This window comes from Elaeis guineensis, chromosome 7, assembly GCF_000442705.2.
Source record: "Elaeis guineensis isolate ETL-2024a chromosome 7, EG11, whole genome shotgun sequence".
Classification (NCBI taxonomy): domain Eukaryota; kingdom Viridiplantae; phylum Streptophyta; class Magnoliopsida; order Arecales; family Arecaceae; genus Elaeis; species Elaeis guineensis.
The window spans coordinates 93,807,283-93,833,772 of record NC_025999.2 but is presented as its reverse complement, the minus strand read 5'-3'; the positions used below and the strand labels follow the sequence as shown (position 1 = coordinate 93,833,772).

The window sequence follows — 26,490 nt, the reverse complement described above, 5'->3', positions numbered from 1 at the left end:
TGACCACCCACTTTGGCCTGTGAGCTCCATGTTATCGACCCCACACCGGTTGTCAACCTACCCATGGGTTCTCCGATTCTTCATTAGCATTATCACCTTCAGGCCATCGAACCCTGTCCATGTTACCAACCTCCTACCTCGATCGTCAGCCTTGATGTCGATGCTCGATCTCCTCCTAGAGCGTTCAGCCATTGACCTACCAGCTAACCACCAAAATGATACCCAATATCAGCCTCGATTTGGGCATTCGCCCCAGCTTCGCTATCTAAAGGTGCATAACCAGCCCCCGAGGTCTGCTCCTCTTGCTCTTTGGTTCGGCCATTGCATCTGGCAATGTTCATGGGAAGCCCCCATGCGATTGTCAAATTAAGCCATTAAGGATCGCGACTAGCCATGACGACTGCATGAAACTCCTACATGGCCCAATCGCATGACCCATTAAGGACAGCGGTTTGCCATGACATTCGCAGGAGACCTTTATGTGACCCAATTGTATCAATTTATTAAAGAATACGACTAGCTATGTGTGAGATCGAGTCACATCAACCATCAAGTCCATTGGGGTCATCAATAAAAACGACCGGCCATGTGCCAAGTAAGGTGCCGCCACCTGCTAAGTTTATGAAAATCAAGGATATGCCCTATGGGGGCAGAGTGGTTCTCGACAATCGTTTTCTTCCACAACTCTTTTATAAATAGAAAAAATAAGGGACCCTAAAAGTATGCAACTCTTATGCGCGCTTTTTGTTTTAGATTTCTGACTTGAATGTCGGAGAATTTTCGCCGAAATCATCTCTGGCTAGGAACTTATTTTGTAGGTCCAGTCGTCATCATCTTCGTCGGACTCCATCTCACTCCAACAGCTCGGATTTGAGCCAAAAATCTTTCACAACTGATTGTAAAAAAAAAAAAAAAATTTAGAACATATTATTATTATATATATATAATAAAAAAAAAATAGTGACCCACGGTAAATCTCATTCAACTATTAGGTTTGGGGACCATTCACTTTTATTTTTTGGTTGCCTCCTGTTTTTCACGTAACCCGCCACAGCTCGATGTGCGCTGCCCCAGCGATCTCCATGAAAGCGGTCCGGACGCCACCACGTTGCCTTAAATCTCCGAGCCCAAAGAGCCCAACCCTTCCACCACGATCTCATCGCGCGGTTCGCACCACCGCCTCTCCCTCCGTCAAAAAAACATCCCACTGGGAAAGAGCAGGCCTATTGTCCAGCCATCCCCCTCTCTTTCCTTTCTAAATTTCTCTCTCACTCCAATCACCACTCTCTGCCTTTAGATAAACCTCCCTTGTCTTCTGTCCCTCTCTTATTCCACCCACTTGAATCCCTTTTTCTCCCTCTTTCCTCTCTCTCCCTCCTCTTTCTCGCCGGCCACCATGGCATCTGATGCCGTCGTCGACGACGCAGCCGAAGTCGAGAAGCTCTACGAACTCGGAGAGCGGCTGAACGAGGCCAAGGACAAGTCCCAGGTGCCCCCCGTTTCCTCTTCCCTTCCATTCTTTAGGCTAATCCTCCTCTTGTCTCTCGTTCTCCTACGACTTCTTCTGACTCTAGGGTTTTGATTGTGGATCGGGGATTTTGGCGGTAGCACGTCAGCGATTATGAGGGGATCATTAAGGCGGTGGAAGGGAAGAGCGTGAAGGCGAAGCAGCTGGCGGCGCAGCTCATCCCAAGGTTCTTCAAGTTCTTCCCAAGCCTCGCGCCCCGGGCCATGACAGCACAGTTCGATTTGGTCGAGGAGGATGAGCTCGCGGTTGGTTCTCTAGCTTCTTGAATTCTAGGGTTATGAATATCTAAGCACTTGAATCCTTTTTTTCTGAAAGGTTTTTAAGGTTTTAGATGGTTTTATGGATTGAATGAATAAAACTAGGTATGCTAAAGATTTCCATTTGTAATGATTTGGAAACTCCTCCCAGAGGTTGATATGCGATTTCTGAGAAATGCCATCTTGTATGATGTTCGTGATTCTGCTTTTGAGATTGCAAAATAGGAAAAAGGAGTAGAAATTGCATTAGGATTTAGTGTATGGGCTTAATTTTCCCAGTAAAAAAAAAAGAATTGAACTTCACTGAAATTAGAACTGGCCTTTTTTTTTTTCATGTGTAGCTGAAGAAAATATGCATTATAGAGAGTACATCTCTAATTTTTCATGATGCAATCTTTTGAAAGCTATGTTTTGCTTTTCTCGTGCACAAGGGATCAAAATTCATGAGGTTCTTTGCTATCGGTTCTTAACAGGTCAACATCAACATTTATTTTGACTCAAGAAAATAAGCTTTCCTTATATTTTTGCACACCAAATGCTTGCTACGATCTCTGTTTGAACTTATCAATCCTTAGCTTACTCATGATGGTTTTTCTGACAACTATAATTCCAAATTAACCATTTGAAAGACTAAACTAATGGTAGTGTTAGCTCCTTGTTACTTATACAAAGAATTTTGCTTCATTTCCTTGTGCCAGCGTGCAGCACCAATGGATCTTTAATCGTAGCATGGGCGGACGTTTAAAATTACTTCTATTATTGACTAATTATATGCAGAGCATGAGTAATTGGAAGAGTATGACTAATTATTTTTAATCATTGATCAGTCTTACATCTTTGTACCTAATTGAAGCATTATTTATGGGTATCATCCCATTTTTCTGTTTTCGAAATTAACAATTTCCCTGGTTTCATTTAAATTAGTTATTACTCATCTATGTTTACAGATCAGAGTGCAAGCTATTCGTGGGCTTCCTCTTCTTTGCAAAGATACACCAGAAAATGTATCTAAAATCGTAGATGTTCTCGGACAACTGCTAACAGTTGGTACTACTTGCTTCCCCCCTTTATTTCTATGGCTTTAAAACCATTGTTAATCTGTAGTATTGTCTATTTATGTGGTCCTTTTCATGCCTAGAGGAAAATGTGGAGCGTGATGCAGTGCATAAAGCCATCATGTCCCTGTTAAGGCAGGATGCAAAAGGTAATGTGCTTATGGTAACAACAAACAAAACTAATAACCATCGGAAACTAGCTTTATTTTGCTATTTGGGTCTAGTGACATTAAATAGCTTCATTTACCATGTCTAGCATAATTCATGCTGCTTTTGTATTACAATACTTTCCTGTTAAATGCTTTTAAAATGGAACCAGCTTGTATAATATAAAGTTCTCATGATTAGATGCTTAACATGTGACAATTCCATGATAATATCTGTAGAAAAGAATCCCTTGTTCAAACATTCTAGATAGGCCTTTTTTTTTGTTTCCCTTGTGGGGGAAAAAGCAATCCACATTGTTGGGAACACAATATTAATGTCCCAAGTTGATTAGCCACATTGTTGCAAGCATAGAATTGAATTCACTGGTAGGTTTGGTCTAATAAAAAAAAATTAAGCTAAATTAGTGTTATAGTCCAAAGTTATATTTAGTTAAGATACAATTGTTAACATGATAAGTTCATGATAAGAATAATAGAAAATTGCAAAAATGAATTAGGAATAAAGCATGACCTGCATCACATATTTGATTTCGGCTATCAACCCAAGGTAAATCAGAGGATTGGTGCTATATTCATTGTTTTAAGGGACTGATGAAATATATGTAAAAAGGGTCAAAATAATAGTTGTTAGAATTAAGTTTGGTGAAAGGAGAAGCATCACAAAGTGGATACTCCCCTCCATCTTAGAGCATTTTAACCAGTCAATGTTTATGTTGGTTAAACTAGTAGCATGCATGAGAGAGGAATTAGGTGTGGTGTTCATGGGCTCGGGCCAACATGTGGCCCATCAAGCGAGGCCAACCCTGGGTTGGGCCAGAGAAAAACAGGCTTTCAACCCAGGCTGGGCTCATTTTACAAGCCAAATTGATTTCAAGCTGAGCTTGGACAAGCCTTATCTATTTTCAGACCTGGCCTATAGCTCATTTCCCATCAGCCAGAACAGGGCTTGGGTATTGTTCAAATCCAGTATGGCTTATTTAGATTATACTGGTAAATAATTATGGGTCATCCATCTTGAGCAGATGGCCAATGTCAAATGAAAAAAAAAAAGTCATCTTTAACCTCTCCTTTGTTCCACACCTCCTTCAACATCGCGCCACCAGCTGGTTACTTATCTTGTCATAGCTCTATCATCCATCTCTACTGTAGCATTGACCATTGGACTGGCCATCCATTATAGCCATTAGAACCCAATCCCATTGGAGATGGCCATCCATTATAAACATTGGAGCTCCAGCCCATTTATGCTGCTGTAATAGTGTTACTCGTCACTATCATTAGAGCCCCTACCTGACCATGCTGCTGTAACCCCACTACCCATCACTTCTTTTGCCACTCAACTGCCTAAGACATCACTACTAGATCCCTTACATCTATCCCATGTCATTGTCATTCGGAGCCCTCTATTCTTGCAATGTTATCTTTGCCCTGTGCTTGCCTCTTATGATGCCATTCTCTCACTATTCCCATGATATGACCATTTGACCTCTCCTATGCTGCCTTGCCACCATCAGACTTTTTTCCATGATTGCAGATGAATGGTCATGAACAACTCGTGCTTGATTAGTAACAACTAGCCAAGCCGGAGAAGCCTAGTACTTGGCTCAGCTGGCTTAGCTCATTTGCAACCTCGCTTTTCTCTTCTCATGCTGTTGTTACCTCATGTGCTCTCATTATCGTGCCAACATTGCTGGCAACTTGAACTTGCACCCGCCCATACCAATGTCATTACTGCCAAAGCATCGCCTTTTTGTCATCCCTCAAAATTAACCCATGTTCTCCTTTCCATGCCTTAAAGTCACTTCAGTCCCAAGGCAAAGTCCGAGATGTGCCTAGCCCTTGTCTGATTACCAAGATCGGGATTAGGCCTAACTTTTGCTATAAAAGCGAGGCCAAGGCCTAGGCAACTTGGGAATACTTTATGTTGTCCAGGGCTTAAGAATGGTTGACTCAAGCTTGGCTCACCACTAGCCTTTAATTAGGTGCAAGAATGATGAAGCAATGATTTGGAAGATTAAGTGTGTAGAAGGACCTATAAATGATTTGAATGGAATGTTATTACATGATTGAAATGATAAATGTTCAATCTGGTTATTGGATTACAAAGAGATGGGATTTGAAAAATGATATGATGCAAATAAAAGGTATTTGGTTCAAAATATGGCGGAAATGTTTGTAGGTGCATGAATGAGACTGAGGCTAGACAATTGGTGAGACAGTGTTAACAGAAATTCCTGGTGGCTAATTCCTTGTATTTTACTTGGAGCAACTAAATCAGAGTCTGAGCTTATTGTTGCAGTTTAAACAAAAATTCTAAACTTAAACTTATGAGCAAGGTTTGCCATACAGGTTGGTACTGTACTGTATCGTATCAGTGCCAAACCACTATGCAGTCTCATACCATACATGCTGGCCAACATGTACCTTCCTAGGCCTGTACCAGCACCTACTGCTGGTTGGCATGGTACGCATTCAATCCTCAAAATGGACCTTTTCAATCTTTTTTTTTACTGTTCCAGCATGAAATGGCATGTCTCATGACGTGGCACTGCATAGTAATAATCCTGATAAATAGTAGAACCTTTTAAAAATGAATTGTGTGAAAGTGGAATTTTTTAAACATTCCTCCATATATCTTATCGATAATTCTTATTTTGTGCAGCCTCATTGACAGCATTGTTTAAGCATGTTGAGATAGGCATGGAACTAGTCCGTGAAAAGGTTATTTGTTTCCTCAAGGACAAGGTAAATGAGTCTCAGTCTGCGGGTCTTCTTTTGCAAATATTCTTTAGTATTTAGTGTCTGAGCTAGAAACATGTTCAACTCAGGTGTTTCCTCTCAAAGCTGAGCTATTGAAGCCTCAAGTAGAAATGGAAAGACACATCACTGATTTAGTGAAGAAAGTTAGTTTCTGATTTCTCCATTAAATTTATGATTATAATTTGACTTAAGTGTTGAAATTCTTCTTGGATAATTATGACTTTTCATGCCGATTTTTTTCATCACGTAGTAAAATGTTCTAACAAAGAAATTGTTGTATTGCAGAGTTTACAAGATGTAACTGGTGCTGAATTTAAATTATTTATGGACTTCTTGAGGAGTTTTAGCATATTTGGAGACAGTGCTCCTCCAGAGCATATTCAAGAACTGATTGAGATTATTGAAGGCCAGGCTGACCTTGATGCACAATTTAATGTGAGTGATTGTGATGATTGAATAATGGAATAGATGAGATGTTCTTGATAAAGGAGTGTCAAAATATGGGTATCATGATTGATCAATCTTACCAACTACCATAAATTTTTCTTTTTTTTTCCGAAACGCAAAAATTTATATTGCCTTGCCATTAAAATTAGACTGCTAGTTCTGTGAGATATGTAAAAAAATCCATATAATGTTTCATCTAACGCTATCAATCTGTTTGCGAACTTTCTATGTATGACATGCTGACAAACTACTTATTTACCTTTTGCTACCTGTAATTCAAAACTTAATGATTTTTGTGACATTCCTCACAAGGATGACGAGTAATACCTATTTGTGCCTTTGATTCTGCTATATAGCACCATTCTGTAATCAGGTCTACGATCCTTGGTGGCCTGTCTTAGGGTTCATCTGGTTGTCCTCCTTTTTCTGTGGAGTAGAGGTTCTTCTTGTCTGTCCATCATACTGTCCTTTTCTCCTTTTAAGTCTGTCACTTCTCTTTTTTGTTTGTTTCTTTTTTATTCCTTTTTATGTTTTTCATTTTCTCAGTGGAAAGCTTGTGGATGTTCCCTCTTTTTCTCCTCAAAAAAAAAAAAAAAAAAAAAAAAAAGGGATGCAATTCCTTGGCCTAAGAAAAGGAACAAGAATACATTTTCATCCCTGAAGTTTTCTTAGCTCATTGCCTGCCCCTTTACTAATTAATGCTTATATTATGATAAAAACCTATTTATTCTAATGATATTGTAAGGACAATCTGATGGCATGGTAGAATTCCTCTTATTTTTGAAGTGGCTGCTTTTCTTTTAAAATTTTATGCCAAGTCGTGGTTCATGCTAGCTTAGGAAAATAGGCAGTTCTTGGTACGAAGGATTTTAGTACTGGACTTTACCAATTCATACTAGCTGTACTGACTTGTAGGAACTGATGCTCGGTATGCCTCCCATATCGAGTTTTGGTAAATCAATACCATACCATCTGCATATTGATATGGGTATGGAATCCATACTAAAAATCTTGCTTAATACAATGTTGGAATAATTGTAAATTGCCCAGTTATGTTGAGTTCAAGACTGAATGCTTGAATTGAACATTAAATCACCCATATGCATGTGTGATGCTTAGATTACATGCTAGTTGCTCAACTAATTAAGATTTTGTGTTCCTACAATGACAGAAAAAGGAAAAAAAATCTTGACATATCTGTTTATTTTCTCAATGGAGTGTCTGGTATGCTGTCCATTTTATGTTATATTTTAGAAGCATATACTTCTTTTTTGTCCAAAAGGAATCATGTACCTGAAAAACCCTAAAGTTGATGCCTGTAATTTAGGAGATACAAAAAAAATGATTGAGGTTAATGAGGTTCATATGAAAAGACTATTCAATGGAAAGGTTTTATGATCGAGTACCTGCTTGATAAATTTGATTGAAGTGGATGGCTGGAATTGTTATTAGCATCCTTTTAGAATGTTGGGAGTTGAAATTGTTTTGTAACTTGGGAGCCTCTTGTTAATTGCACATTTAGGGTTATAAAATTGATTGCAGCTACGGGATGACTGTGTACCTTTGTCATGAAGAGGATCAGTCATGGGCCTGGTGTTGTTAATTATTCCTAAAGCGAAGTGAAGAAGATAGCCATTGATTTGGTGCACGCATATGCAACTATATAGCATTGTGGCCTCATTTACAAATGGGATGTACACCAAAGCAAGCAGCAGCCAAGGACTGCAATTGGAAACTGCAAAGACATGACAAAATTAAACTATGCCCCACTACTGCTAAGAAAACTATTGAGAACTTGAAGTGCTGATTTAAAGGGCTATGGCTTTTAAGGGCAAGGTTTGCTACTGCTGCTGGTGTTGTGTAAAATGAATCTGAAAACCCATTGTCCATCAAAGTTCGAAGTAAGCAGGGTACTGTAGTCACTTGAAGAATAGGTAAATCTCGACCTGATTGACATATCCAAATTTGAGAAAACATTGAGCAACAATATGCTAGAGCATGCACAAATTTTATTTTGGTGTGATGGGTAGCAACAGATAAACTGTACTGTTCCTGGATACTATCACAAAATTTAAGGTAGGTTTTGCAGTCTTTACTGTTTCAATCACGAGCAACAGGCATGGCAATGGAGACAGGCTTGTTGTGGACCTTTGCCATGATCCAAGAGAACTATACATGAGTCTCCATTGCACACGTCATCTTCCTGGATCCCATACTCAGCCTAGAGAAATTGTGAACTAAAAAGCTCTTAAAAGTAGAAGAAGGTAAGCCCTAAAAATATTTTCTTGAATAAAGGACAGACTGTTTCTTCCCATAACTGGAGTTGCTAAATAAAGATGATAATGCTTTGTAATGGGATTGGGATTGACTGGGGCTGCATTCATTGGGTCACTTGTAATAGATTTTTTTTGGTAATTTCATTCATTTGTAGTTGATAAGATGCTTTTAAGCAACTGGAGGTATCTTATAAGCTTTAAGCACAAGCAGGTGATTACAAAAGCAAATATAGTGGTTGCAAAATTTCAGGCTGGTAACAAGATGAGTTATAGGATTATGGACTTTGGAGCATAGAATTTGCAGACTAAAATAATTTAGTTGCACTAGCTTTCACTAGACATTACTTACAAACATTTAGTGCTCAACAGAAATCTAAACGAAGCCAAGTAAAATGTGCCAAACCAGGTGGAAGGTCCATTTCATATGATTTTAGTTGGCTTTTAGAATGTTACTTTTTATCTAATAAGCCTTGGGCTCATAATATTAGTATCTGGTAGAATTTTTGACTTCTGAAAGGTAACAATAAATTTTGAAGTCCATGGAGTTAAAGGGAAGAGGCAAATCTCCATATACTTGCAATCATTTGAGGCTGTCTGATTATTTTCTTTGTAAGATATCCTACCTCAAATGGATGTTTGACTGATAGATACTTGAAGTGGTAGTATATAACTATCAACTGGCTAGACATTTTTTTTTTTTTTTTTTCAAAAGGATGGACGGACATGCCATGTATATAGCTTTATGAGGATCTGTAAAGCTGAAGCCTAGATAGTTGGTATAAGGTCTGATGACGATGATTTTGTGCAAGACAGACTGCTTTTATTTGCATGGGGTTGCTTTTTTCCTTTGTTCATCTACTTTACAGTTCTCTTTTTATCCCTTTTGTAGTTTTCACATGTTTATAATTATTAAATCTGAAACTTACAATCTGCAATTCAATCCATGACCCGATTCAAACTTAGATCCTCTGATTTATGACTCTGCTGATCCTGGCAATATCAGGTCTGTTAATTCACTGAGCTCCAAGAATATATCCTTCCTGTGTTTGTCTTTGAAATCCTTGGATCAAATTGCCTATGATCTCTAGTAATTCTGCCAGTGAAATCAGCATACATAGTCTTGTTTAGTCACCAATGCTTGTTTATTCAAGAACAAGTTCATATTCTGCAGACAATAGCAAGTGTTAAAGTCCTGCCTTCTTCCTGACATACCTTTAGCTATTATTAATTGGCTGATCATGTTGTAGTTGATCTAATCAATCATTCTATAGATGCAATGAAATAATTGACGATGGCTTCATTTCTTTTCCCCAAGTAATCAAAGATTTCTTTGCTACCAGATGTAGCATATTTAGTTGTGAGAGCGAATATATAGTTTGTTGTGCCAGATTGTACTGCATGTTATGATGTTAACCATAGGGTACTGAGACTTGGTACACTGTGCATTGTACTGGCACTTGGTACGGGGTGTATTAGTTAGGTATTGGTGCAGGGCCTGGTATTGAGTGTGCAAACCTTGGCTAGTATAGCATCAACAAGATTTGGTTTTGTCATGACTTGATTGTATGTTTTTTTATACGTGTCAGTGCATTTTGAGATATGGTAAGTATTCTGCAATTGCTTTAATAGTTAAACATTCTTGTTTTATGTGTCTGTCAGACTCATTCATTCATTTCTCTAAAAAATATTGGACTCATTCACTTATCTTTTCTAATTGATGAAATCTTATATTATCACGACTTTTCCTGGACCTTTACCAAATCAAAAATATTGTGCTTGCTAGACTTCCTGAATTGTGAACATACTCAAACCTGGTTTGCAAATCTATAACTCTTGAGGTATTAGAATATCCAAGTGCAATGTTAAACTTTAGTTTCTTCTTTGGAACACTTGGATTTTATTTATATATTTATTTATTGTCTTTGATGCTCTCGCTTATGGATTCAAAAAGTGCACTAGAATGGAATGGTGTGTCAGTATCATATCATTGATGCAAAACTGGCATTGGTTTGGATGTTGGATGGTAAACCCACTGATATTGGTACATACCAGGCATACGGGTCCATACAAACTGTGCTGTACTAGTGATACTGATTGTTACTGATGTATTTTATTCTTTTTGATGCTGTTAGTTTCGAACATGCGGTCAGTTACTGGTTTTGTAGTAATACCATTCCATTTATATGGAAAATTGGTACATGGTTTGTTACTGGTATTCAAAACCTTGTGCTTAACAGATGCATTTTCCTCCTTCCATTTGCATTAGGCTTGTTTTTGTTGACAGTTAGTTTGAGGCACTTTTTGGTTGTCTGTGCAACACTTGATTTATGCAATTCTTAGCCGTGGTAGAGAAGGCTGACTGTTATCAACTGATATTTAATTTCAAATTATTTAAGAAGAAGTATGTTTTGGGTTCTACTGAAGCCTAAATCCTGAATCATTACCCCTTACAAGATGTGTCACATTTACTATTGCAGGTATCAGATATCGATCATATTGATAGATTGATTTCATGCATGTTTATGGCTCTTCCGTTTTTTATGGTACGTGACACGGGCTACATAGAATTTCTTTTGTCACAATGGCGAAGAAAATAATCTACTGCTATGATTCTTGACCTGTCTAAACTAACATCTTTTGTTTCCAGAGAGGTGCATCAAGCAGCAAGTTCCTTAACTATTTCAACAAACACATAGTACCTGTTTTTGATGAGGTAATCTTTACGGGTTCTTCTATATCCACAGATAATGAATATGCTAGTTATGCTCTTCATGTTATACATGCTCTACCTTTCAGATGCTACTTAACTCCCACAGACTAATTTTATACTTTTATCTAAGTCAATATGAAATACTGAACTTTAATGGTGAATCTGGAAAATTCCTGCACTAGTTCTGGTCTGCTTCTGACTGATATTGGCACAACAATGAATATTTTATCCTTTTTCTAGTCACATAGTGTCTCTCTCAAAATGTATGTTGGTCTTGAAGCTTACAAGTAGCAACAGAAACAAAAATTCTCTTTTATCAAGCTTGCTAAGTTGTACTATGGCTTTTTATAAAGTTCAAAAATGCAATTGCAAATTCTTGGTGCAAGGTCTGTTTTAATGGTGAATCTGGAAGATGCCTGCTCTGAATCTGGTTTCCTTTTTTCCGATGTTGCTATAACAGTGAATATCTTATCCTTTTGCTTGTTACATAATAGTCTATCAACATTTATGATGGTCTTGAAGCCTGCAGGTAGCATTGAAGGCAATAGTTCTCTTAATTTCAGTCTGCCAAGTTTTATTATGATTGTTTATAAATTTTGGAAGTACAATTGGAAATTCTTGATGCAAGATCTTTAACGTTTGATATCTACCTCACTTAGGGGCTGTTTCCATGCCCAGATAAGCTATCCATTGGATAAACCAGTTTCGATTGATGGTAAGGGAAGACATAGTGGAAGGGAGAGAAGAGACTCTCTCAGTCACAGCGCTCAAGAACCTAACTGTGAAAAAATAACGATACCAAATGCCATTGAAAAAGATGATTTACAGCATTTAGGGATTATCAATTCTGTGATTTCCCAGATTAGGAAAACTCTTTCCTTCCTACAGCAAGTGCTTCTTTCCCCTTAGTTTGCAGCTCTTCCATCATAGGCCCAATTTAGTCAAATTTGAAGGATAACCTGTCGGAACACTCAAACAGGGCCTTACAGTCATGTTAGTACTTTCGCAATGCTTGGCTTATTTGTATGGAGCAACCATTGCAAATTATTATTTTAGATGTAACTAAAGCCCGTCGTAAAGATAGTTGGCAGAGGTTTTAGGACAAGGTTTGCCATATTTATCCATACTGCCTTATATTAGGCATACCGTACCATATGGGTACCGAATTAGGACTCGGCATGGGGGGTGTACAGAGTCTTGGTATGCTGAACCGGCACCTATACCAGGCACACCAACACTATATCAGTATGGTATTGGTACAGGGTCAAGTACTGTGATTGGGAACCTTGAATCAGGATGTGTGGCTTTTTCTTCCTTGTCGTGGGCATAATGTGGGTGAATAAACCTTAACATAGAATTCTTGATCTGTGCTGTTAAAATGAGCATTTATATTGTAGAGATCAAATCCTTTTCAACTTTTTGATCGTTAAGTTGCACACCTCTCTTTGAACTCTTGTTGGACCGAGTACTGGGACTGAAAGATAGATCTAACCTAAGAGTTAAATACTTCCCAGAAAGAGAAAACTTGCATTGCAGCTCCATAGCCAACTCATGATGACCCTATCACCACCAGTATGAAAAGGCTTCTGAATTATTGTAGCATAAGCTCTGTCAAAATGTTACTCAGGATTGAAAATAATTGTCCATAGGCTGCGTATTATGTGGAAGAGTTGTCTGCTTGAAAAATCATGTTTGGTCTTCTCTCCATGGCATCTGTGACAAATTCTCATCCTTTTGAGAAGCAGCAGCATGAAATGACAGTTATAAGAAGTTTTCTTTTGTCATGCTCCCCTGTACCAATTCTTGTTTGTCCTCCTTGTTTAGGTTAATAAGCAAATCTGCACCTTTAATACTGGCTTTTGATATGCATTGCTGTGGATGCAATGCATTATTGTCTTCTTTTCTTTTTTTATTTTTTTTAAATTAAAAAAAAGGAGTATGGTCATGATATTATTGGTAACAAGATGTAATTTGGGACTGTGGACTGCTTTTGTATGGTATGCTGAACATGCAGAAACACTTACATGTTTAGGTATTTGCATCTGTATGTGCATATTTGGTTGTTTTACTTAAAAAGTTGATGTCAATTTGGCCTATCCTCCTTTGAGTAGTGCAACTTATTGTTAATGTTTTTACCCATTTTCAAATGTAGTCTTTGCTCCATCTAATATATTATCATTATCATGCTTGTCAGTTTCCTGAAGAGAGGAAACTAGATTTGCTGAAGACTATTGCTGGAAGTTCACCTTATGCAACAGCACAGGATTCACGTCAACTTCTTCCATCTATTGTCCAATTGTTAAAGGTACATGGTTTGCAGCTGCATGGTTCAGAAAATTAAATTTTCTTATGCTGTCAATTCTGTGCCCATACAAGTAATTCCTTTACATTGCATCTTTGTAGATTTTTGTGGTTGGGTTCCTACTTTTTCGGGCATTGTTTGCTTTTCAATAAAGCACTTTTGTTGGTTCTTCACAATTTAGTTTTTGTCTTTTTGACTTGGCTATTATCATTTATTTTGTTTTTTTATTGAAGCATTGCATTTATGTGCAATAACTGTCACTTAATGTTGCCATTACATCTGTTACCATTCAGTTTGTTAAGAAATCTGTTGCGACTGCTCTATGCATGACCATGTTTTGTAATTTAATTTTTTTTCTTTTTGGGATTTCTACAGAAATACATGCCTCGAAGAAAGACAGAAGAGTCTACCCTTAGTTATGCTGAGTGCTTGCTGTACACATTTCACCACTTAGCGCACAAGGTTATTTGTCTTCACAGTTGTTTTAGTTGTTATTATTACATGCCAGTCCTTGTATTTTTCTTTTTCCTGAGCTGTACGTAATGCAGACGCCAAACTCCACAAATAGTCTTTGTGGCTACAAGATTGTGACTGGCCAACCATCAGACAGGCTTGGGGAGGATTTTTCAGATAACTACAAAGATTTCACTGAAAGGTAATCATTTCTTTTACGTTTATTCTATTTACTTGACTGCCTGTGGTGTCATTCTTTCAAATTATATATTTACTTCTAATTGATCCTATGTTAGTGTTGATTCTGACAAGAAAATCTTGTACCTTTTTCAAATTGTATTCTTTGTTCAGTAGTGAGGTTTTAAATCCCGTGGGATGGGGCCATTCTAGTTTTTCCATGGAACGGGTTGCACCGCCCTTCTAATATACTAGTGATGGAGGATGTCCCAAGGTACTCCGATCAGTTGGGATAACATTGGAACGTCTTGACACTTGGGACGATACTTTCTCCTGGTGTCATGCAGACGTTCTATCAGGATTTGAAATTATGTTTAGTGGTGTGGTACATGCCCCTCCTTCCCTCCCTCCTTTTTATGTGTGGGTGCATGTGTTTCTTTTCTTCTTTTTATAGGGGGAGCGGGGGAGGGAGTTGGTTGATTTCTGCTATGGGACTTTCTTGAGTCTTGTAAGTGGAGTCACATGCAACTCAAGTTGCAAGTACAGGCAAGCCCGCTTAGTTGATACCTACAACTCAAATTGCATTAAGTTGTGTGCTGTGTAACTCAAGGCTATCTTGCCGTGAATCAACTTGTGGTCAAAATGGCTACGGAACAAATTGTGACCACTCGAGTAGGTATCTTAATTAAAACAAAAAATGAATTAGCCCTCTTTTTCCTTCTCTTCGTCTCTGATTTCATTGAAGCAGCTAATCCCATGCGTATTTTATGCACATTGGGTGGCACAAATTGCATGGTATCATAAATGGCTGTTCCTGGTATTACCCATCCATTGGGAGAGTATATAAATAAATAAAGATCATCTTCGATACTGAGATGTACAATGAGACTGACAAGTTGATTCGAGATCTCCCCAACTTTGCTCTTAACTCGCTCCTCACCATGGCCCTCAATGTCACTGCTTGCCCAGACCACCTTCAAGAGGCCCGAGGCCAGTCCTCTGCCTCGAACTTCACTACGTCGCCCTCCTCCTCCACTTTGCCTCCCACCACTGTCCATCTCCTCCTCCCCTCTCCTTCATCTTCTGCACCCTCCTCAAGCTTGCACTGCCACTCGCTTCCTTCCCATGGGGACTCCAGTCAATGTCTATGTCCTCGCCGCTGGTGGCTTTGACTTGATCTCTTCGTGCAGAACACCCTTATCTCCATGTACATCGAGTGCCCCAACTTGACATTTGCTCACAAGGTCTTCTATGGAATGTTAGCCAGAGATGCCCCTCTTTTCCCTAAACTCTCTTCTAAACACAAGAAGCTTCTTTGTAAGCTAACTACTGCAACTTTAAGTTGCAATGCGATTTAAGCTGTAGTGAAGCTTCAAATACAGAGCTCCAGATAGCCCCTAGTATTACTGGTGGACTCCTATTGATATGCACATTGCTCATGATGCAGATTTATGTTGATATAAGTATGAATGGCTCGTCTGTGAGAAATTTTGCTGTGATTTCTGTATTCTAAATATGCACGTGGAAATATGAGTGCTTTTATCATTCCTTAGCATTTTCCTTTTTTATGCACATAATTTCTCTTTCCTTGGTTATGCCCTTCTAAAGTTAATGTCCATCATCAGTATAAAAGCCGTTTAATCTGCAAATGTCTTCTTTCATGCGTGGCTGATAGGGGGCAAAAGAACTGCTTTACTTTATTTATTTATTATAGTTATTTGAGGGAGGGTGGTGTTTAGGGTGAGAAATGAATTAGAAAAATAGGGTGGTGTTGGGGACTAAAGCAAAGACAGAATTGCTGTAGAGTGGGTGATTTGTGTCCTACAACTTAGCCAGATGGATGTTTTTACCATTCAAAGCAAACCTTTTGAAGATATTTGATTCTCTGAACATGTTGGTTTTCAATGTCAACTTAGTAGAAAGTGGTTATACTTTTTCCTTCAATTTGATTAAACAAGATCACCTCAGTTCCATGTTTTTTTATTATTCGAAAAAGGTATTAAATTTGTTATGGTGAACTTTTCTTTGTTGACAACCTTGCTTGTGGTGATGCAGGTTGAGCTCAATTGAGGAAATTGCACGGGCGGCTATGAAGAAACTCACTCAGGGGATGGCAGAACACAACAAGGCAATGTCTGCAGCTAAGACGGAGGAGGCAAAGGCTAAGATTGTGAGTCTTCTTGGCAGTCTGCATTCGAATTGTTAAGCTGAGCCTTCATGCTGGCTCATCTGATACAATTATAAAACTTTTGCAGAAAATGGAGCAGCAGAAAACTACAAGTGGATTGCGGATCTGCAACAATATATTGGCAATGACACAGGTACTGTAAATGTTTATTTTACAAATCACATAGAGGTGCTGCCTTTCTATCAATTTGGTTGATTCCACTTATGTTAATTACAGCCATTGCATGCAAAAGCCCCTTCATTTATTGGAGATAATAAAATAAACTTATCGTGGAAGGAACCAGTGAAACGATCACCAGCTTCATCAACTGCAACAGGGTAAGATAAAGGTCTATCTGTTGGACTACTCTTGTTTATGTTTTCATTCAAACCTCAAATTTGTCTTGGTGCTGTGTTTTTTGCAGGGTTAAGCGAAACACAGCTTCTATTAATGGTTCAAGCGCGAACACGGCAGCCAACAAAAAGGGTCGAGGTGATGGAGTCATGCAAAGCCAGCTTGTGAACAGAGCTTTGGAAGGCTTATCTCGGGGTGGGAGAAACAATGGAAGAGGAAGGGGTTGGGGAGGCCGAGGAAGGGGAAGAGGTTACCGTTAGTTCAGATGAATCCATGAGCTGTGCTGCTAGGAAGGCCCCTTGGCAGTTTTGATTTATTATATAGAGCAAGGTGTCGGGTTTTTCTTCATCATCAAATCGGGCAAAAGGTGGTTCTTTGTTGCTTGTGTTGTCTAATTGGAGCAGACTGAATTGATCCAATACACGCTGGGCTGGACATGTCTAAAATGACTGACGATAACAAGACTTTGTATTGGAGAGGCGGAAGGAATATGTAATTTTTCTTGGTTCTTCGGAGGCTCTATACTGTCATGTGCATTAAATTGTACTTTTTATTATTCCATAACTCCACCTTGTTAACCACCTTGTTAGATATCTCACAGACCTTTAGCATTTGAATATTCATAAAATTCCTGAGGTTTTATTTCACTGTTTCAACATAATATTTGTCAAGCACAGCGTGTAAGTACTATTATGGCTAAATTTCTTTTAAAGAATGTTAGAAAGTATTTGCTAAAATGGATCTGGAAGATGTGAATGTAAATTCTGATATATTCTGGGACTTGATCTGTAGATATTGAGGTGTCCGGGAGAATTCAAAGGGCAGATGGGTTGTTTAGCTTTCTTTCTGGAGATTTAGATTCGTTTGCCCCTCGGGGTGGGGTTGTGCGGGCGTGGTGGTGTGGGGGTCGGAGGGAATTCAAAATTTCAAAGGGCAGATGGGATGTTTAGCTTTCTTTCAGGAGATTTAGATTCGTTTACCCAGGAGGGGAGAGGTTTTCTTATTTGATTGGAGTTTAAGAAAAAAGAAGGAACGATTTTTTTTTTTTTTCTCATGAGAAGATATTTTTTTTGTCCCATGGAAAGTAGAAGTTTATGGAAGAGGTGGATTATGGGATTTTCAATTGGATGGAAAGTGATGATTTTTTTTTTTTTTTTTTTTTTGATGTATCTAGAGCTGAATTCTTAAAATATTAATGGGAGGTTAAGATTAGTGAATAATAATATGGTTTTAATATTTATATTAATATAACATAATATTTATATTAGTTTAAATATTATAATACTTATAATATATTAATATTATTTTAATATTTATACTAATATAATATTATGTTGAATATTATATCTATATTTATATTAATAAATTTATTATACTAAAATATTAATATATATTAGAATTATATTAATATAATAAATTAATATTATATTATAATATATTAATATCATATTTATATTAATATAAATATAATATTATTATTTATATAAAATTTGGGAGCCAAAAAAATATGGTTTTATATCTATTAGGGGTAGAATATGTATTTTATATAATTTTTTCAGAAAAGTAGATGTTCAATCAAACATAAATTATTATATAATAAAATATTTTTTTATGATAAATTAAACATATCAAAATCATATTTTTATAAAGTAAATTTTTTAAAAATTATTTTTTGAAAAGTTACTGAAAAGAAAAGTTCTTTCTGCAAACCAAATAAATCCTTAGAGATTGATAAAATAAAATAAAATGAAATACATGATATCCTAATTCATCATGAAACCGATAAGAATAAATATTTATTAGATTTAGACTAAATTTTGAAACTCAAAAAAGTAATTTTACAGATGACACCGATTTGCATTTGCCTGAGCATATGAGAGTTTAGGTTGGGATAGTTTGTAGAGTCTAAGGATGAAAGTGGATTAGATAATATTTATTCGAATATATTTTTATATTTGGATCTATCTAGATATGGATAGAAATTTGAGTAATTGACTAATATCTATATCTATATTTATTTAATAATTATAATATTACTTGTTAGGTGAAAGAAAATGATGATATTAGGATACAAATAGTAAAGCTACGGGTATCTCTAGATGACATTTGGCTTCCAATGATGATCTGAATTGGTGATATGAGATGCAGGAGATCTTAGTTACAGGATGTTTATGGTAGATTTTGACATGGAGGTCGGATGAAGGGCCAGTCCTGAGCATAATATACCAGTATTGGTACTCTCGGGAATCATTTACTGCTACTTGCACCAGAAAAACGGGGAAAAAAAAAAGGAAGAAAAGAAAAACCAGCTACTGCCTTAAATACTAAGATTATGTTTTAACTTATTTAGTAGGATCAATATCAATACATTAGCAATTTTGAAACAGGTATCATGTTCCAAGATAAAGCTTGTTTCTTCTGAGCATTGTCTGGCAAGTAAAAAGGAGGCCGAAGGGTGAGAATTCTCTTGATTTCTTTCTAGTCTGACCCTAAGCACCTTGCAGTTGACTTTTTGTTTCTACTTAATAACTGAATGCTGTCAGGATGTTTTTTCCATTTGCATTCAAGTAGTTGCTTTGATAGGTCAGCTTGTGCGAACAAAGGCACAACTTTTGCCACCGGTAATCACCAGAAAGCATAGGAACTGAAGAAGTGGTACATTATTGTGTAAACCTCAGTTTGGTTCTCGTAACATGGTGATCATGAATAAAACCCACCCTTACGGTCTACGTAGGTCATCTTTTTGTTGGTGATTTTGCTTCTACCGACTCCTGAGGGATGACTATTTGTGCATGGAATTGAAGTCTCTACCCGTCCTTTTTACTTGCAAATTTTCTGTTCCAATGTAATTGCTTAATTTGTACATGATTTCTTGTCATACTATATGCACAAAAATTTATCAAGGATCCCATAAAATTTAAGTCATCAATTTTTCACATATTTAAATCAACGGCATCCACCGTGGTTTGCATGATAAAAACCAAACAGTGTAACAAAACAGATTATTAACGATAAAAATTTTCATCGCTAATAATCTGTTTCCGTCGCTAATAGTTATTAACGATAAAATTTTTGTCGTTAATATTTTATCGTAAATAATCACATCGTTGATAATATTTTACGATGAAAAATATATTTCGTCACTAATAAAAGTTATTTACGATGAATAATTTTTGTCGTTAAATAATTTTATTTTATCAAAAATAATTTTTGATGAAAAATTTTAATCATAAAAAAATATTTACGACGAATTATAACATCGTTAATAAATAAAAAATTAACAATGATGAAAATTTTTTCGTTGCTATTAATTTAATTAAATTTTTTTTAAATAAAATTTTTAAAAACATTTAGCGATGAAAAATTTACATTGCAAAAAATTTTTTTTGCAATAAAAATATTTTATCGCTATTAATTTAATAATAAATTTTTTAAAAATTAAATTTAAATAATAATAGTGACGAAAAATTTACGTAATAAATACGATAATTTTTGATAAAAATTTTCATCGCTAATAATTATTTACGATGAATAATTTTTCATTGCTATTAATTATATATAAAATTTTAATAATTTTATATTTATTAAAAAATTAAATTATCGTACTAAAATATTTTTCACGATCAATATTTCATCAGAAATAATTCCGTCACTAATAATTTAAACATATTTTTTTAAAAAATAATTTATAAATATATATTTTTAATTTATATTTATAATATTTTTTATAAATTAAAAATAAAAATTTACATAATAACTCGATAAATAAATTTTATTATTTTATTAAATTAAAATTATAAAAAATTTAAAATAAAAATAAAAAAATATATGAAGAAGCCGTCAGTGTCGGTATTTGGAGAACGAGCTGGGGAAGGAGAGTGCTCGAAAGAGCTCGGACCGGCCTGCTGCTGCCTCATCAGCTGTATCGTCTGCTCCATCTATGCCATCCGCTTCATCATTTGGATCTGGAGCTGCTGATACTCGTCGATGCATGTAGCCAACTCCTGAACTCGCTGCTCAGCCTGCTGTCGATCCACAGCAGTTTGCCTCTGCACCTCTGTCAGTCGAGCTTTGCACGCAGAATGGATGTCAGCCCTAGATGAGCGTGAGGATGAGGGAGCAGTGATCTCATACCCTAGATTTCTAATATAATAGGATCTTGTACCAAGCACTTGATCACAGATCTCATCATTTATGGATGCGGTCGAGCCCTCAGAAGTAGGCTGGGATCTCATGTCTGTCATATGGTCTTGAAAATTAAAGTTATAGCTATTTTAATTTTGTAATAAAAATCAGATTGCGAATGAAAAAATAATTGAAAAAACTTACAAAGAGCCCCTGGCTCCCCGTCGTCCACTCTCCTGACCGTCGCTGATGGGTTCGCTGGTAGATATCAATCCTACCAGGAAGCTTGCCACTTTTAGCATCTCTCTGTAATTTAAGAATTAATTAAAATTTTTTTAAATAACTACAGAATTATATGCTAATTAAAACTTAAAAATTACATACCATGTGCTCCATGTGACGAGCGAACAATCTCGAACCCCCACAATACGGTACGATCTGTCTCACCCGATTTGCGGTATTCTGGGCATATATTATCTGTATAGTTATCAGTCAAATTAGTAGATAACAAATTTAATTTAAGAATAAACGATTGAATCTTTAAACTCTAAAAAAAGAAGAAGTTTGGATGTGTAACCTGATATGTCGGATCTTCGTAATGCCAGCATATGACAGTTCAATCATCCATAGTAATGCTGTCATAGGGCTGCTGCTGCGTTGCCTCCTCTCCATGATCCTGCACCACATGATACCAATGGTGATGCATGTGATGACGATAATCCTTAAAACACAACAATAAATGAGTGTCCACGGCTTGCCTCACACGATCCTCCTCAAAATCAATGATGTTGAATAAACCATGCTAATAATAAATATTAGAAGAATACTATACAAATTAAATATTCACAATATAATTTATTTTACCTGTAAGTAGGTATAGAAAATTTCTCTTTGAGTTGGTAGAACGTAATGCCAATCGAAGAGCGTCACAGGGGCATAGCTGCAGCATATGATGCCCAACTCAGTTTGCCATGGCTCACACCATCCCCAAATGGGCCTGGTGTAGCCGATTGGTATCTCGATATGGAGATGCTGTCGCGGGTGCTTGCATCTCCAATGCTCTAGAGTGAGATTCTTCGATGGACCTCGCACTCACTTCATTATCGATGAAGATTGATCTGAAATAACAATAAATAAATTATTAGTATGATAGCTATCCAAATAAAAGAATCAAATTTTATTATAAAAAAAGTACGGTGTCACCTCTGAGAAGTGCTTTGGGACGGGCTTTGAAGAAGCTTTGGATGCATAAGAGCTTGTTTACAATTGATCACATTTGAGCATGCAACTCTCCTAGTCTCATCTTTGGGGCGAAGTCAGCTGCTTAACCTTACCAATATAGGTTACGGTAGGTGTGACTAATCACTAATCTAATCTCAATAACTAAATTTCACATCCACTCTGACCCGCCTCACTCGGACCCGCCTCACTCGGACCTGCCAGTGCAGGACCTTCTGACAATAGAGTCGGTGCGGCAATGGAGATCGGTGAAGGCGCCTTAACCTCCGGGGTAGACTGTGAATGCGAACATCGTCGTCTGTCTCCTAGTGCCATATCTACAATACTTGACATATAAATAAATATAATATTAAATAATAATAATAATAATAAATAAATTATATTCTAATGAATACAATTATATCGCATACCATTATTGTAAGAGAAGATTGCACGAAGAATATAGATCTACTCATCAATATTTGTATCTTCCTCGATGTGTAGATTCTCCTCCGAATCACAACAATCGATATATGTATCATTTTCTATCTCATCGTCATTTATCAATTGATCGTTGCCCTCCGACTCATTAAGATTAAATACAAAATCAGCTTCAACTTCATTGGACGGCAGATCAGCCCTATTCAAAGGTGCCATTACAAGTTCTTCATCAATAAAAAGCTTGGCTAATGTTTGTTCTTCTTGCTGAAAAGCTTTCTCTTTATGTAAATCCGAATTTTTCTCCATCTCTAATTGGGTTGGTATGTCATATACGCCTCTAGGTATTATTTTTTGTACAACATGCCAATTACGTCGATACTTTGATCCTTCAAATATATTACTTATTTCGCTTGAGTTGCTAATATATACGGCTCATTCTGGTATCATGTTCGTACAAAATTTACACTGATAAAGTGTGAATCGATATAATACTAAAATAAAAATATTTTTTATATTTAATTATAATAAATAAAAATATACAAAATAGCACATAAAATAATTAAATTGTAATAAGTAACAGCAATGTGCATTGTCTTAGTTAAATAAAAAATAATTAATCAAATAATTAAATAATTTCAGCAGCAATACTAAAAAATTTATGTAACAAATATAATTAATCAAATAATTTTTTTGACCCCGTCTCCGCTGGCCGACACCCTACCCGATCTCGTTTCCCCCAGCTGCCCCCTCCCCGACCCAGTCTCCACCGGCCGACACCCTCCTCGGCCTCGTTTCCCCCGGCCACCCCCTCCCCAGCTCAGCAGCAACACTAAAAAATTTATGCAATAAATATAATTAATCAAATAATAAATCAAATAATTTCTTCGGCCCCGTCTCTGCTGGCCGACACCCTCCCCGGCCTCATTTCCCCCAGCCGCCCCCTCTCCGACCCCGTCTCAACCGGCCGACACCCTCCTCGGCCCCATCTCCCCTGGCCACCCCCTCCCCAGCCCCATCTCCGCTGGCCGACACCCTCCTCGACCCTATCTCCCCCAGCCGCCAGCGGTCTTGTCCCCGGCCCCATCTCCTTCGGCCGCCGGTGGGCCCCCTCGGCCCCATCTCCTTCGGCCACCGGCCGCCCCTTTCCGACCCCATCTTCGTCGGTCGACACCCTCCTCGACCCCATCTCCCTCGATTGCCCCCTCCCCGACCCCGTCTCCACTGGCCGATACCCTCCCAGCCCTATCTCCCCCGACCGCCAGCGGCCCTGTCTCCGCCCCAGTCTCCTTCGACCGCCAGCCGACCCCCTCCCCAGCCCCGTCTCCTTATGCCGTCGGCAGGCCCCTCCCCGACCCCATCTCCGTCGATCGACACCCTCCCCGACCTTGTCTCCCCGGGCCGCCAGTGGCCCTATCCCCGGCCCCATCTCCTTCGACAGCCGGCAGGCCCTCTCCCCGACCCCGTCTTCCCCGACCGTTGGCCGCCCCCTCCTCGACCCCATCTCCGCTGACCGACACCTTCCTCGACCTCGTCTCCGTCGTCGCCGGCAGCCCCCTCCCCCTCCCCGGCCCTGTCTTTTCTTTTTCTTTTTTTTCTCCTTTTTTTTCTTTCTTTTCTTTCTTTTTTTCTTTTTCTTTTTTTCTTTTTCCCCCTCCTTTCTCTCTTCCCTTCCTCCCTCCCCACCGCCCCCTCCCCGACCGCCGGCCGCCCCCTCCCCTGCCCCGTCTCCGCTGGCCGACACCCTCCCTGGCGACAGAGATAGGACCACCGACCGCCCCCTCCCTGGCCCATCCCCCACCGGCCACATCCCGCCCCAAACCCTCCCCGGCCCCAGATCCCATCTCAGCCGGCTCGGTCTCCGCTGCCACCGGCCAACCACTCTATGGCCCCCCGATGGCTCAAGAAAATATCAAAAAAAAAAAGAAAAAAAAATCTTGAAATCGTTACCTCCGACGACAGACGGCAACGGATGGGAAGCAACGGGACAGCGGACGACAGACATATGTGAATGCAACGGACGGTGATGGTAGACGGATGCGGACGGCAGCGAACTGAGACCGATCCAAAAGGATTGAGACCAGACCAGACGACGATGGCGGATTGAGACCAAACTGAACAGCGACGACGGACAGCGGCAGATGGATGCAGACGGCGGCGGACACGGCGGCGGGAAGCGACGGAGGGGAGAGGGGGAGAGCAGAGAGGGGAAGGGGGGATTTCGCGTGAAACGAGGGGGGAAGAAGAAGAGCTTCGCACGATGAGATGTGATGGGATGTGAACTATTAGAGATAAAAAATTTCATTGTTAATAATGAATTTTCATCGCTAATAATTCAGAAAAAAATTTCTCCAATAAAAAAAATTTTTCACCAAAAAAATTATTTGCGATGAAAATGAATATTTCATCATTAATAACACTATTAATGATGGAAAATAATTTTCATCGCTAATAATTTCTACCAAAAAAATCTCATTTTCTCGCTAAAAATATTTTTTCACAAAAAAAATTATTTGTGATGAAAAATATTGCATCGTTGATTAGGTTATTAGTGACGGAAAAAGATTTTCGTCGCTAATAATTTCTAATGAAAAAAATTACCCCAATTTTTCAAAAAATTTATGACGAAAATGAAATATCTCATCATTAATTATCTTATTAGCAACAAAAAATAATTTTCGTCGCTAATTATTTTTCACAAAAAAAATTTGGATGTACATTATTTTACTATATATATATAATATTTTTAAAAAATAATCTATTATATGACCTAGAATCCACACACAATGCAGGGGCTCAAAATTAGTTAATAAATATATTGGATCTCAATCAAGTTTCTTCCAATCTCTATTCTTGAAATTTTTTAAAATAAATGTAATGATAAATAATATTTATTGTAGTTGGGCATATGCACAAAGAGTATTATTTTTGTAATTTAAAAAAGATATGTAATTTCATGAGATACAATTTTTTCTCTTCCTCAAATAAGAATAAACTAGAAAAAATATTAATTTATTTTTACATATTTATTTTTATATTAAATTCAAGTTTCAAATACTTTTCACTAAGTTATGCAATATATATCCGTCCTATACAATCATATTCTATTAGTTTTATTTTTTTATTACTCAAATTTATTTCATTTAATATTATGAAAAGTATGCTTTAGTAGCATCAACTGTAGTAGTTTGAGTTAAGAATATTTGATTACTTGAATAGAACTCATTTCAGTTCTTATCAGTCCAAATCATTATAAGTATTTTTGAATCTTGATCCTCAGGTTGGGAACTGACTTTGATCTTTTGAGATAACCAAATGCTCAAAATTACTTTTCATACCTTCTAATTAAACTTAGAATAATTTATGAATAACTAAATATTTAAAAAAAACTAATTTATTATAAAAAATTATGATAAATATTATTATTTTGTATGATATTAATTATGCTCCATTTTTTTTTTATTAAAGTATCTTAGATAGAGACACCATAATTAATATAATTTATTAAAAAAAATATCTTACTATTTGGACATGATCAATCAATATTATAAATTTTGAACTTAATTAACATCATACCTATTATACATGACTTAATTACATCATCATGCAAATGACTTATACAAATACTAAAAAATTTAGAAGAGCATTTATTTAAAAAAATTTAGGACTAGTTTGGTATACATTCGAGAATCTTTGGATAATCTTTTTGTGGATCATGTTTTAACATATAAAGATTCAGTATCATCTCCTTTCTATGTTCTTGGGTAGATACAAAGTCTTTGTACTTTATGACCTCTGATCAGTCTATAAAATCAACAACCTATGCAAAATTAAACAATGAGACAGATTCAAAGAAACTTAAAGATGAAAGTATTATCGTAAATAATTTTTATAATTTTTAATATTTTTAAAAAAATATTGATGACGAAAATACTTGCATCTCAAATAATTGATTATTTATGACGGAAAAAATTTTTTATTGTTAATAATCAGAAATTTTTAAATTTTTTATTTTTTTAAGATATTAGTGATGAAAATTTTCATCGTAAATAGATG

General features: G+C 37.2%; 1 protein-coding gene across 1 annotated transcript; it reads left to right on the top strand.

Moving 5' to 3' along the window:
• The first annotated feature begins 1,200 nt into the window (after positions 1-1,200).
• Positions 1,201-17,314, top strand: LOC105032199 (apoptosis inhibitor 5-like protein API5). The gene is made up of 16 exons (XM_010906577.3): positions 1,201-1,489; positions 1,609-1,773; positions 2,733-2,832; positions 2,924-2,989; positions 5,670-5,752; positions 5,836-5,910; positions 6,053-6,202; positions 10,968-11,033; positions 11,138-11,203; positions 13,395-13,505; positions 13,878-13,964; positions 14,051-14,157; positions 16,188-16,302; positions 16,388-16,453; positions 16,537-16,637; positions 16,724-17,314. Exons 1-16 carry the CDS (start codon positions 1,397-1,399, stop codon positions 16,911-16,913), a joined length of 1,641 nt encoding a protein of 546 aa, XP_010904879.1. The 5' UTR covers positions 1,201-1,396; the 3' UTR covers positions 16,914-17,314.
• The last annotated feature ends 9,176 nt before the right edge of the window (positions 17,315-26,490 follow it).